Source organism: Telmatherina bonti, assembly GCF_933228915.1.
Source record: "Telmatherina bonti genome assembly, chromosome: 10".
Lineage (NCBI taxonomy): Eukaryota > Metazoa > Chordata > Actinopteri > Atheriniformes > Telmatherinidae > Telmatherina > Telmatherina bonti.
The window spans coordinates 21,539,626-21,553,938 of NC_136628.1; the positions used below are offsets into that span (position 1 = coordinate 21,539,626).

General features: G+C 37.1%; 1 protein-coding gene across 1 annotated transcript; it reads right to left on the reverse strand.

Moving 5' to 3' along the window:
* Positions 1-1,027: 1,027 nt before the first annotated feature.
* On the reverse strand, positions 1,028-13,728 carry hephl1b (hephaestin-like 1b). Its single transcript, XM_079248307.1, has 20 exons — positions 13,648-13,728; positions 11,724-11,968; positions 9,925-10,137; positions 9,485-9,658; positions 9,116-9,370; positions 8,560-8,728; positions 8,004-8,134; positions 7,739-7,870; positions 6,048-6,253; positions 5,725-5,860; positions 5,375-5,587; positions 4,004-4,220; positions 3,753-3,892; positions 3,548-3,673; positions 3,345-3,451; positions 3,024-3,255; positions 2,279-2,418; positions 2,008-2,155; positions 1,875-1,892; positions 1,028-1,380 (listed from the first exon to the last, which is right to left on the reverse strand). Exons 2-20 carry the CDS (start codon positions 11,905-11,907, stop codon positions 1,283-1,285), a joined length of 3,039 nt encoding a protein of 1,012 aa, XP_079104433.1. The 5' UTR covers positions 11,908-11,968; positions 13,648-13,728; the 3' UTR covers positions 1,028-1,282.
* Positions 13,729-14,313: the final 585 nt, after the last annotated feature.

The following is a 14,313-nucleotide window of genomic DNA, read 5'->3' on the forward strand; positions in this document are numbered from 1 at the left end:
AAAGCTGGGAGAAAAAAGTCCTCTTTGTGACATCTGGAAAACTTTTCCTGTTGAAAGGAATTTACAGCTGCAGGTTGGTGTTTGTGTCCTTATTTAACAGCTATTTACAGAGTCGTTACGAACACACACATCTAAGGTAGCCTGATTAAAGTATTTCATTCCTTATATTTTGTTTGTTCTATAATCTCGTCATTATACGACCTTCACTTGTGTTACATCATAGCTAAATACAACTATTTCAAGTACAAATCTGTACTCATTTCAGTTATTTTCAATTTACACTTCATAGCGACTCTTTCTTCCTCATTATTTCTGACATCTTTGCTTAACAAAAATAACATCTTTTTCTAAATAAAATATTTGGAAGAACTTCTACATTTGTGAGCAGCTGACATAGGCTACTTCATTGCCTTGTTTATTTACAGAAAACTGACACAACTGGTTGGATATTCATTTAGAACATTTCTGTTTCATGCTTTGTTTTATTTAAACACAAATAATTATATTTCAGGAAAACTTGACAATGGATTCAAAACGTTTTTGATGCTCCAAACAAACTCAAGCACTAACTGTACAACTTTATATTGGTGTATAACAAAAACATATATCTGTATAAACAGTCATCTTCCTGTAGCAGTTATGTAAGTGAAATACTGTAAACTGCATATGCAGGATGTTTAAAACAGCAGTTATGCAAGTAAAAAAAAAATGTAAATACTTCCTGGACTACTGTGATTCTGTAGAATCTCTGTTAAACCTACATATTTTAACATTTACACATTTTTGGCCTCCATGGGCAGATGAGTAAAAATGGCTTAATTTCATAGTTGGGTAATAAGGCAGACATGACAGCAACCAGTTGGTTTGCACTGACTTGCCCTTTTGACTATCGCCATCTTGTGGTTTTGAGTGATACTTGCACAGTAAAGAAAAAAACAGAAATGACCACAAAGGGAAAATTAATCACATAAAACTGTTGAAAAAATGTATTTATTGCACATTCATAACCCATATCACATATTTGGTATGACAATTATTAGCAAAGTTTGCAAAATTTACCTCTTATTTGCAAATGCCAGCAGAGTGCATGAAGACATAAACACTGCAGGACTTTTCTTTTGTTCAAAGTAGATCTTTAAGGATAAATTTCATCTCACAGTGTTTTACATTCAAGCAAATACATGTGCAACAGCTCTATTTTCCCCTCAATTTTGTTTAAGTGCATTAAAGAGCACTGCTGTAGTTGCACATGCCCTGTACAATCCTCTGTCGGAGAGTATCATCAGTGTAGTCGACCAACAGCTAGTAGGCCAAATGCTAGTGAGACCACAAGCGTTTTGATGGAAACTTCCATTTCCTGCGATGCATTAGGAAGCATGGCTGAAAGGAAATCAAAAACAGAAATCATACTATCTCTGATTAGTTCCTACGTAACAGTTTCAGGGCATCTCTATAAAAATCATGCTTAGGACCATTTTTATTTTTTAACATGAAAATGTCCATTTTTGTCAACATCTGTATAAACAGGGCTGTATACAGTCCTACACACAAGCATGCCCTGACCTAAATGACTAAATGTTCCTTTCCTCAAAAACAGGCTCAACAAAGACTGATAACATTTCCAAATTTTACAATACAATATATTAAATAACAGAGCAAACAAAGTGCATGCTCTTCCTCCTCTGATTTATGCTCTAACTACAGAAAATAAAAGATTGAATTCTCTTAAATTCATATAAATAATGGAGGCCAAAGTATACAGATCTTGAATGCATAACTTCAATAATAACACAGATTATGGTGAAAGCAGTCCCCCCCCCCCCCTCCCCCCCACCCAAATTTTAGCCTTAATTAGCTGGAGAGACAGACCTTACCGTGTGTCGAACTCCTTCCTGAAATTGAAAAATACATTAAAGTGAGATGTCTGAAAAGTATATCTTGCAGATTTAGAAGAAACTCTTGCTTACACGCTTAACATGTAACACATAAAATATCCTGCACACCCACCCTCCTCGATGGTAAAAGTGGTCTCCATCCCAGCATGGATATGGTCATTGACATGACAATGAAGAAACCATGTTCCTGGATTTCCAGCCACCATTTCCACAGTCTGGAAAGTCCCAGGGAACAGATCAGCGACGTCTGCACGGTGCATCTGACGCGTGCACGAGGTATGTACAGTTCAGAAGAGGAACAGAGAAGAGGAAATAAAGAAATCTCAGTTGACACATTGCCTTTTTGAGCATAGAAATGTCTGCAAGCAAGACTGCAAATGAACCTTAGAGGTGAAAGTCTCAGCATGGAAGTGAACAGTGTGGACGTCCACTTCGTTGCCCATGCCCAGAAGATACCAGATGACTTTCTGGCCTTGTGTCATCACCAGTCCATGGAGGTTACCGTACACTTTACCATTAATCCCTGCATTCATACAGTCAGGCAGTGGAATAGAACAACAATAAAGCAATGAATTACTTATTTATTAAGGACAAATAGTCTGATAAATAAAATTGTCCAATCCATTATTATTTTTTTTTTTTTTTTAAATATTATCTAAAAATGGCTGCAAGCTTGTGAAGCCATTTAGTTACACAGACTTTTAGAGCCCAGAGACACTTTCCCTGCTGCAATGTCGTTTTTGTACTCTGGTCTGTTTTGAAATAATTGATTGAAATATCTCAAATAATCTTTAAAATGGAGTGAATCAGATGTGTTTCCACTGATTGATTTGAAGTGGATAAACTAGGCTGTGAAGAATTAACAAGCGGAAAGTGGTAGCTATGTTGGCAGTGGTTGAAATTTAATCAAATTAGATGATTTTTTCTTCCTGGATTCAAACCTCAAGAAAAGAAAAGTGGACATTTTTTCTATTTTTGCACTTCCATTCACTTTTTTCTTATTCACATTTTCTAGGAGTGCAAACCCAGTTTGTGTCTTTTAAATTTGCAGATAAGTTTATAATTTCCTATTGCTGTTTAAGTTCAGGTACAACCTTTCTCCTGCTGTTAAGCCCCCACCCACTTTACCATGCATCATGTTGCTCTCCTCAAATTCCTCATCTTTCTTGAAAGTTGCTGGGTCAACACCGAGGTATGTTTTGATGTTCTCGTCCAGGTACCAGGACTGGTTTTCATCATACACCATAAACAGAAGAGCAAACTCCTTGTTTACGTCACCCCTTTGTCTGTCAGGCTCCTTACCACGCAGGGTCCCAGGCCTGCATATTACCAGAGGCCCCAGCAGACCACTGTTCACATCCTGCACATAAATACATTAAACCAGTCTGTTACAAAGACACTGATAGAAAGCAGGTTTCAGAAAAGCATATTTTAAAAAAGCACATGTACCTTGATAAAGTCAACAGTGGAGTAGTAGGCATAGGATATACAGTTAGGATCTGCAGTTCCAGGACCAGAGCTTTCAGGAATATCCCAAGTCAGCTCAATGATGTGGCCTGGAGGTAAGAGAGAATACGAATATTTCTAAAAACAAACAAAAAGACAATACAGTTTTGTTTATTAGTAATCAGAAATCAGCCGTAGCAGCTTACCAGGATTCACAGGAACATGTGCGCCACTAGCCTTTACTCCATGTGCAGCAATAGAGTACGGCCGGGAGGCCAAGTTCTTGAATGTGATCACTATCTGCTCTCCTACCTCTCCTCTGATTATTGGACCTTTAGGGGAAAAAGGCTCCTCATCAAGCTCAGTCTTCTTGAACAATTCCAACACAAATACCGTAGTAGCAAAGCTTACCCAGAATGCCTAAGTGTTCTTCATCAGGCTGCCGTGTCTTCTGAATTTCAAAGGATTCATCAGTGTATTCTTGATATACCACTTTCTTATACCGGGAGCCAATAGAGTTCTTCCCTTTCCCAACAAATATATTGCCTGGACTGGGATATACATACCAATTTGCTTTAGCAACCAAACAGTAATAAGTTAAACCACTAATCACAGGCTCCAACAGCAAAATACATCATCCCACAATCATCTTACTCACATACCTTTCTTCTGCTGTGGAGTGGTGTTTCTCAAGCTCCCAGTCTCTTGTAGGTGAGTAGTCCCACTCTACTTCTTTAGCACCGATATAATATTGCACAGTCTTGAATGACTTAGGATGTGTGTGCATGGTTTTTTTTTCTGGGCAGATTTTCACTTGGTAAAGCTGCCTCATGCCAGCTGAGTAGTGATCTGTTGTTCTGCAGCTTACTTCATACATACCTGCAAAAACATGGGACAAGGCGAAGGATTTGTAAATGGATGCACACCCTTTTTTCTTTCTTTTTTGGTTTATATTTCGTTGCAAATTTGCTATCATAACAAACACATGCACGCACAGTAGATTAAAGTCTGCTAAGCCTAAGTGGTTCGTATAGGATGGGGAACACCCCGTCCTGTTAATGAGTCCCTGGAGCTTGATTTATTTTCATGTACAGTGCTGAAAAACTGTCAAACTGTAAAATGTGAGTATGATCTACTTCATAGTAATTACCCCTGAAGATAAAATCTCAAAAACATTATGCCTGGAATGTATTATTGGCGTACTTGTAAGATGATATCATTCTGCATTTATTAAGTTAAACTGTGTATATCTACATATCTATATAAACACACTGTTGCATGTTTAAATGCAGTTTAAAGATCACTAACATTACACAAGGCTTCATTGTTTACCTTTGTTAGCATCATAATATTGAACTCACAATGACTTGAATAAATGCATTTTTTCAAAACTCTATGCTGAAACACAATTTTGTTTTTTACTGTATAATTTCCTTCAGTAACCTGAAAAGCACTTCTAAATTAAAGGCATCATTATTATTTTTTTTTTTATATTATTATTATTATTATTATTATTATTATTATTATTGTTGTTGTTGTTGTTATTATTATTCATATTATTATTTTTATTTTTAACATTATTTTATTATTGTTTTTTTTCTTCTTCTTCTTCTTCTTCTTATTATTATTGTTATTTTTCTTCTTCTTCTTCTTCTTCTTCTTCTTCTTATTATTATTATTATTATTAGTGGTGGTAGTAGTAGTAGTAGTAGTAGTGTGACTTTATAGATACATTAAATACATATATTTAAACAGTGTTTATCTTGGATCTGTTTTAACATCATTAACTGTATTGTTTCCCTTTACTTGACAATTGATAAGAGGAAGGAATCTATCAGACATACAACAGAAATTATGAAACTAATTCAAGGAAGTTTGTACATTTGGGATGTTCCTGTCACAGGAGAACTTTTATGAAAACTTTTTAGTATGTCTGTAAAGCAGAAATGTGTATGTCAGATAGAGCCTACTGCATGTTCAATGATCAACAAATAATATACAGATGAACACAAGTGAAGAAGAAATTGACTAACCAGGACTGTTTGGCTGCATGGTGACAGCTGTAGCAGTGTGAGGGAACAGGCTGAGTGTATCACGTGTTGTGCCTTGCTTTTTGAAGGTATTTCCTTCAAAATAGACACCGTGGATGTCTGTCTCTGTGCCTAGCCCAAACGTGTACCACGTAACATTGTCACCTTCGCACATCTCCAATCCGAGAAGGTTCCCATACATGAGTCCATTAACAGCTGAAATTATGGAGAAGATTTCATTAGAGAAAGACATGAATTTTAAAATGCTTGCTTCAGTCTTTACCAGCAGAACTGTACAGAAATGTAATTTAAATACAAAGTTAAAACACTAGCTTTTATGTATTATGTATTACCATGCATTTTATTGCTCTCCTCAAAGTCCTCATGGTCTTCTTTTCCATTAAATTTCATGATGTTTTCATCCAAATACCAACTGAAGTTTTCATCCATGACAGAGAAAAGAAGGAAGAACTCCTTATCCACACCCTTCTGTTAAAAACAAACACACAATGAAGGAAAAATTGAAGGTGTGTACAGTTCACAGTGTAGTTTCATATGTGTGTAAGTTTTTACACCTGCAACAATCAGCTGTTTAACAAAGAACAACATGTGCACATTTACGGGTTTTCTTAATTTTTTGTGCATTAAAATGTGTGAACAGGTTGTACAACAAAACCTGGATTCCATTCTCCCCCAGTGTTTGCTTCTTGCACACCAGCAGAGGTCCAACCAATCCTGAGTTGGTGTCTTTGGCAGGGTCAGTGGCCGAAAAGTACAGGTAGGGAATACATGAGGATTCAAAGGTAGATGGGCCATCCAGCACAAGCCAGGTGTAGGTGAAATTCTTCCCTGGACCAACCTGGGACCCTGGCTTCTCAACACCTTCAAAATTGCACACAAAGAATTAAATTAATGCAGCTGTGACTCCATAGCTAAAAAGAGACATCTGCTTTGTTTGCTTTCACCACATTTTACTACTGCGCAGTTCACATATAATCTCTATTTCTTAACATATGAGATAAATTCCTTCAACCTTTTTATAGGTTGCACCTGAATTATTCTCCTTTTTGTTTTCTTTGATCAGTTTGGAAAGTTGTGATTCCTTCCTCTGTTTAGTTTGTTTACATTTCTGAGCAGAACCTGTGTTCAGTCAGCTTTTTTTTAAAATCCTTTTCTGATGTTATGCAGATACAGTTTCAAATCTTTGGACTTTGCAGTCAAGCTGTTTTATCCCTGTCTGTGTTTTAGTATTCTCTTTTTTGGACTTAAAAAATGGTCCTCAAATATTAAAGAAAGCCATAGATGAAATGAATTTATATAAAATGAACAAAATTTCCTTTCCTATTCATCACCAGAAAAGAAGTACGTAATGTATCTAAAAAGGGAGGTATCTTTTTATTTAATGTGTCTGTCTGTGTGTTTCCTTTAATGTCTGATTTTAATCTGTAAAGCGCTTTGAGTTACATATTTTATGTTGGAAAAGCGCTTCATAAATAAAGTTTGATTGATTGATTGATTGTAAGTTTATAAAATTGGACTGGGTGGCCAGCCTATATGCAGAAAAACTGGTTCACGCTTTTGTTACTTCAAGACTAAATTACTGTAACTCTCTATTACTGGGCTGTCCTAAATATGCCCTGAAAAGCCTTCAGCTGATCCAGAATTCTGCAGCCAGAGTCCTGACCAGAACCAGCATGAGAGATCATATTTCTCCAGTTTTAGCCTCTCTTCATTGGCTGCCTGTTGAATCTAGAATAGAATTTAAAATCCTTCTCCTTACATATAAAGCCCTCCACAACCAGGCACCACTATATATCAAAGACCTCATGGTTCCTTATATACCAAGCAGAGTACTTCGTTCCCAGACTGCAGGTTTACTTGTGGTTCCTAGAGTCTCAAAGAGCCGAGCAGGAAGCTTTGCCTTTGGGGTTTTTTTTCCTGTCTGTAAAGCGTCTTGAGATGGCATTGCTGTGATTTGACACTATATAAATAAAGTTGAATTAAATTGAATACCTTTATGCGAGCAAAGGATTGTCTCTTGAATATTATTTACTGCCCTAAACAGTACAGTTTTTACCTGAAAAGAATCAATACCTCTAAGGGATTTCCAGTATTTATAAGGTACAAACTGCACTGTTGAGGGTACCACCCCACTGACAAGCTTTCATACTCCAAAAGGTACAATCATGTACTTTATGGAGGCAAATCCTTTGAAATTTGGCCACGCAATCTTCAGGCTACTGGCTTGAAAATAGCTGGTGTGTCTAATAAAAACACATTAGATATTCTCAAATGTTTTTCTAACTGTTACTTTCCTTAATAGCGAGGTAAATCCTGTCCTGTCCAGAAGTGTAACTGCGCCCTTACCATCTTCATAGCTGCTTCCTTGAAAGCGTTTGTCATAGTGAAGTCCATGAGGCTGGATGCTGTATTCTCTGTCAGCCTTATTCATGAATGTCACTCTGAGAGTGTCTCCCTCTTCTGCCCTCAGGACAGGACCTAGAAAATTTTGGAAGACCCTGGTTATCAGATAAGAGGTTTAGATGGTACTTAGCTGAAAGATAAAACCAGTAAACAAGATACTGAGGAAATAAGATTTTTTTCCTGATGAGTGGAAAAGGAGAAGCTTTACCCAGGATTCCAAAGTGATTGGGTGTTGGTTTTGCGGTGGTGAAAGTATCATCTGTGTATTGTCGATACACGACTTTGTAGTAGCTACCTCCAATCCTTCCATCATCTTGGTTAAAAAACACTTCTGATGCACTATAACAGGTCAGGGTTGGGTTGTGGGAAGAAAAAGATAGTATCAGTAATGTTGGCTGTGTTTAAAAAACAGTGGTGAATTTCTGTGTAAGAGAACAACAGTGACTGGATCACTTTCCTAACTCTAAACTCTGTTTCCACAGTAATGACCAACTAACATGTAATCAACCCTTTCCAGAGGCCTCACACAATGACAAAGAACAAACTTGGACAAGTTGGGAACAGTGACAAAAAGACTAGATTGTGCCACCAAAAAACTTACAAAGCCGACTGCTTTTAGTTCGTGGTGGTTTAGGACAAAGCTATTTGAGTTTTGAATCACACTAAGCTAAATAATGACTCATCTTTCATCTTGCAGTTACACAATGTAAACACCTACGTATGTATGTGGTATGGCACTGACGATTTATAACATGTCTGCCAACCTGTCTGCTTCAGTGAGAGGTATGTTGTTGTTTAAATCCTTTCCTGAGGGAGCGTAGTTCCACAGCACTTTCTCTGCTGCCAAGTAGTAATTCCTCACAACACCACTCAGTCCTGTGAAGCCGGGCTCAGTGTCACATGACTTCACAACATAAAAGGCCTGCATCCCAGCTGGAAAAAAAAAAAAACAGAAATATGCACACACATGCACAAAAATAAATGGAGATAGATCAAAGTTTGTGATAAATGGAGAAACCTCAGATACACAACAATAAATGAAGTGGCTTATGGAGTGAATATATGTGTGAAATATGAATATAATTAATGGGAAAGCAAGTGTAAACAACATTTCTACTCATTCAGCTATATCTTCAGTGGACTTTGAATCGTATAAAAACACCCGGCATGTTTTTAGTAGGACTTAACGCCCTGCTGTGAAAATGCATGTGACACAGAAATGTAGTACCCCCCAGAAACACATTCTCCCATGTCAGCAACTCTTCACAGCCAGTTTGAGGGGTCAGAGATAAATCAGAGGTCAAAGGTCAGGTGTCCTACCCTGCAAGTGGTCATTAACCTGGCAGGCCAGCAGCCACTTTCCTGCTGCTTTCGGGATCATCTTGGCCGTAGCAAATGTGGCTGGGAAAAGGCTGATGGTGTCGGTACGGTGACCGCGGTCCAGCAGAGTATTCCCATGGAAAAAGGCTGAGTGGATGTCTACCTCATTGCCCATGCCAAACAAATGCCAGGCTACTGCACGATTTCGACATAACTCGATTCCGGGCAGATTACCAAACATGAATCCATTGATAGCTGTGACACAGAGAAAATACACAGATTTGAGATTAAATATATTGGATATTATTAATAATAATAAATGAAAGTGTCTGGGTTTGGTGGAAAACTGTCTTAGAATTAGTATCTCACCATGCATCAGGTTTGATTCCTGAAAGTCTGCGTCATCTCTGTCCACCTCTTCTGGCTTAGAACACCTCTGAATGTTGTCCTCTAGGTACCAGCTCAGGCCTTCGTCCACAACAGTGAACATCACAATCACATCCTGGTCTACGTCATTGCGTCCATCAGCGTTCTTTAAGATTCCTGCAGTCAGAGAGAAATATGAGACACAAAGAAGAATAGCTTTTAACATGTGGTTGCCCACCATCTTTGTTTCTTTGTGAGACGTCCTTTTTTCTTTTAAGGGCTGACTGCTAAGACGTGCTTACTGGTTTAAATAAACCATCTAATGCTATGATTAATGGAGAAACAAGCATGTTCCAACATGATTCAGCATACAATGAATTTAAGCTTAGAAGCTGTTCACTGCATCTAAAGTTCATAACATTCTTGTTGCTGTTGTTTCTAACCTTTTTTACATGTGAGAAGTGCCCCAATGAGTCCCGAGGCAATGTCTTTTGGTGCATCTATGTGCGAGTGGTAGACCCAAGTCAGGCAATTGGCATCTTCATCTGTGGGAGCAAATTCTGGTTTGACCTCCCAGCGGTAAGTGTAGCTGCCTCCCGGAGGAACCGAGTCATCTTTTTTTAAGTTGTTTGATGTCCCATCTGGGTAGAGTGCCCCTGGCAAAGAGAAACACAATAGCGATATCTTTTTGAATCGTAAGTTTAGAGAACAGCTCAGTCTTTTAACTGACACAGTGCTCAAAGAAAGCAAAAACCGTGACTAATACTATTCAGAGTCACAAGTATTTTAACTCTTTCGTCAGAGGATTTATTGGAATGAAGTCAAACCTGGCTAATTTAAAATGATCAGTATTACACATTCAGCCCAAAGCTTTTTTTTAGTTATCTTCATTATGGAATATAAATCCAGGCAGACTGTTTTAGCGTTTGTTTTACCTGCTAGTCCTTTTAATGTCTTTCTTCCAACAGCAGCATTCTTTTTGCCTTATGCCTTGTAGATCTTTACATGTTTTTGTACAGATTTTTTTCATGATCCGAAGCAACTTCCAAAGAATACAATTTGAGGATTTTTGGCAACTGCCTTGCTCTCACTGTTGTTGAGGATTTTTGATGGTTACATTCCTGATGCTCTAAAGCTGCTCTTTTGTCTTAATCATTTCGAAAAATAAACTGAAATTAGATTGTTTCTCACTCATACATGGTGAAACGATGACATATGAGTTCATTTGGGCAACATGGTCCCATTGTTGCATTTTTGTTGTTGCTCTTTAGTAACTTCGAACTTTAAACTACATTTATCTTTAAACAGGGTTTGTTGGAACCTCAGTTCTGTCCACCATTTGGAAAAACATACAATTGAAACGTAATTTAATGCATGCCTATATGAGTTTGACAGACTGATATTTTTGCCGTTTTCCATAGCAAAACAGCTCCTTACACTTAAACAACCTGTACAGCAGCTGTAAGGACAGACACCAGTCTCCACTGAGGAAATTTCCAGCTCATTAACTGTTAAAAAGAAAAGAAAAGTTTTCATTGCTTTCTTTGGGAGGATAGAGTTGTTTTAGCTGGGTTTTTTTTTTCTTTTATGTTTGGTTGTTGTTCTTTATATACATACATACATATATATATATATATATATATATATATATATATATATATATATATATATATATATATATATATATATATATATATATATATATATATATATATATATATATATGAGCACAATTTGATTGAGTTTTCAGGAAATGCTCTAAAATTCCTTTGGCATAGGAGTTGGATGGGATGTTTTGTTACATAATGTGTTGGAAAGAAAATTTAGAAGACTTATCTGACTGGATCTTTTAGGAAACAATTGGTGACCTGTCTAGTGTGTAACCTGGTACTCTGACAGCTGGGACAAACTGCCAGCCAAAATCATCTACAGGAAACAAGAACAACTGAAGGATAGATGGGTATCTACCACTACAACCAATGACTAACTGAAATTTTTTATAGATCATTGAGCAATTTAATTCAAGCAAAAGCCTGCGTATAACATTGCTGTTGGATTTAATTTGGAAGTTGTAGTGGGGAAGAGGAATCTGTCCAAACAAACCTTCCTCAACAACCCAACTCATCCTCCATTGTTACTGTACTGTATGGTACGGTGCAGTATTGCATGGATGCCTGCTATTATCCATTAAGCATTTCCTTAATTATGACTCTGACAGTGATCAGTGGTGATCAGATTTTACCTTCTGCATCCTTCTCATAGAAAACCCCGTGGGGATGAATGGAATAGTTCCTGCTCGCAAAGTTCTTCAAGTGGACCACAATAACATCATCAACCTCAGCTCTAAGTATGGGTCCAAGGAAACCCAGATATTCAGGGTGGGGAGCCATCTGGCTGTAGGTAGCATCCGTATACAGTCGGAACATGGCTTTCTTATAAATCCTTCCAATGCGGTTAGGCCCTGCTTCCAGAAATACAGATGCATACCTGTGAAAGATACAAACAGAGCAGAGTTTACTCTGATGACCGAAAAATGTGTGAGGTGTGACAATGAGACACATTTTGATATTATTTTATCTCCTGAGGTCAAAGTCAGGTTCCTCTGACATTCTACTCTAAGCGATAGAGTGATATGATACAAGGAATGATTCTACTGTTCTGAACAAAAGAGAGACTTTAATTTTCTTTGAGATTATGTAATTTATCATCTAACAGAATACATTTCTTTTTGGCAGGTCACAAATGATGTCACTGTAGATGTGTTCTGAAGCACAAAGTGTAAATGGTTGCCAATTTTTATTAATAAGACTTAAAAAAAAAAAAAAAAACTCTTCAAAACCTTAAATAAATAAATAAATAAATGCTGTTATTACATGTTTTTGAGGGTTAATCAATTTAGCTAATAACAGTGTTGCTCCATCTCGGATTCCTCTTGATTTCCATTTTAAAAAGATAAACAAAAGGACATTCTGACCACATTTCAGACATAATTGTTGTGTTTACTAAAACTGATGTACATAAGATACACTTGCTAGATTAAGTCAGTATCTCATCCACATTATAAATAGGCTTGAAAAATCTAAATCTCAGACATTGTGCTTCTTTTAAACAACATACACTAATGTAATTCTACACAACTTGTTTCAAGGTATCAAGCTACTGTGTATGACAGATATGTGAATCTACTGTGCAGCTGTGTAAATCACACAAATACAGACAATATGACATTATAAGAGGATAAGAGCTCAACATTGTATTCTAAAATAAAATTCTTTAAGTGGATCAAAAGTAATTATGGAAATGTTGCCATCAGGTACTTTGTAAAATCCAACATTATGCAAGGATACAGCGGTTCTAATTAAGTTATAAAATAATGACACATGAAAGAACTATATCCATTATACTATCCATCATGTAGCTTTATATTATGCTGTGCTTTCTTACCTAATTTTATTTGCCAAAAAGTCGAAAATCTAATCTTAAGCATAACATTCTGACTGTTCTAATTTGTTAAGACTTATCTTTTATTCTAAAGTGCATATCTTATCCTACTTATCTCTTATAATCACAGTTACTCTAAAGACATAGAAAATGACGTTTGTTTTCTACAGATTTGAGCATCAGTAGCTGGAATGTTAACAGAATATTGTTACATATCTGTTTATTTTTTAACTAATACAGAGTTTACATCTCGGCTAATTACACTTACTATGATACAGACAGTGCTATTCTAAATCTTCCCATTTACAATCTTTCGTCTTCCTGTTTCGTTATTTCTTGTGGTTTAAGACGTTTAAGGAAGCTTCTACCATGAGACATACTATCTGGAAAGTACACAAGAAAACCGCTCAGAGGTCTAAATGCTGTCACGACCTGATAAGATGTTATAATTACTGAAGCACTTTTGACCTGAAACTACTTTGTATCCTCATAACTCTGTTTTCATAAGCGATCAAACATCCAATTGTTTCTCTCTCTTCACAGTTTTTTTTTCATTGTTTTTAGAATGATTGCAGAACGGTAATCTGCAGTCATAAACGCCCATTTTTATGATGGAAGTTTCGTTTTTGCACAGGCCTATTGTTTTTTTGTTTTGTTTTGGGTTTTTTTGCTGCCACGACAGAACTTTACGAAAAGCTGGACTGAACGTGACTGTGACAACTCACTCGTCGTCTTCAATGGTTTTGCCGTTAAGCAGGTTTTTTCCGCTTGGTGCATAATCCCATAAATCCTCAATGATCCCGATGTAGTAAACTCTCTCCCGGCTGCGCGCCACACTCCTGCCGGACGATAGAGCAAATAAACAGCACGCAAAGATCCCCAAAGTCCATTTCATGTTTGGAAGAAGCTCTATAAGGTGACTGGGACGGTGTTTTCAGCAGGCTGAGGCTCAGGCACAAGTGGAGGTCCGTACAGGCTGACTCAGGAACTGTGTTTAGAGCAGCACTTACGAAACAGCAAGTGAAAACAGCTATTCTATTCAGCCAGAGGGCACCGATTATAACCGCCTCCAGGGGTACCAGACTGGCAGGCGTAGCCTCTCATGTTTTCGCATCAATTACTGGTGGATGCAATCACCATTCCCAGTGGTGGAAATTTTGATAAGCTATGTATTTATGCCAAAATGCAATCTCAAGCACCCATAGGTGTAATTTATTCAAATTCTTGGGGGACTTTCACTTTTCCATTGGTGACGAACAAGCGTATCTTTATTATGTGGCACCAGCTTTGTTTATTTATTTATTTATTCATTCATTTATTTGGTTGTTTGTTCATTCATTCATTCATTCATTCATTCTTTTAAAAATATATGTGTGTGTGTGTTTGTGTTG

Coding starts and splice junctions, on each gene's coding strand:
- hephl1b (XM_079248307.1), bottom strand. CDS start 11,907: ATGTTCCGACTGTATACGGATGCTACCTACAGCCAGATGGCTCCCCAC. Junction 8,135..8,559: donor CCTCTCACTGAAGCAGACAG/GTTGGCAGACAT, acceptor GACCTGTTATAG/TGCATCAGAAGTGTTTTTTA. Junction 3,893..4,003: donor CACTCCACAGCAGAAGAAAG/GTATGTGAGTAA, acceptor TGTATATCCCAG/TCCAGGCAATATATTTGTTG.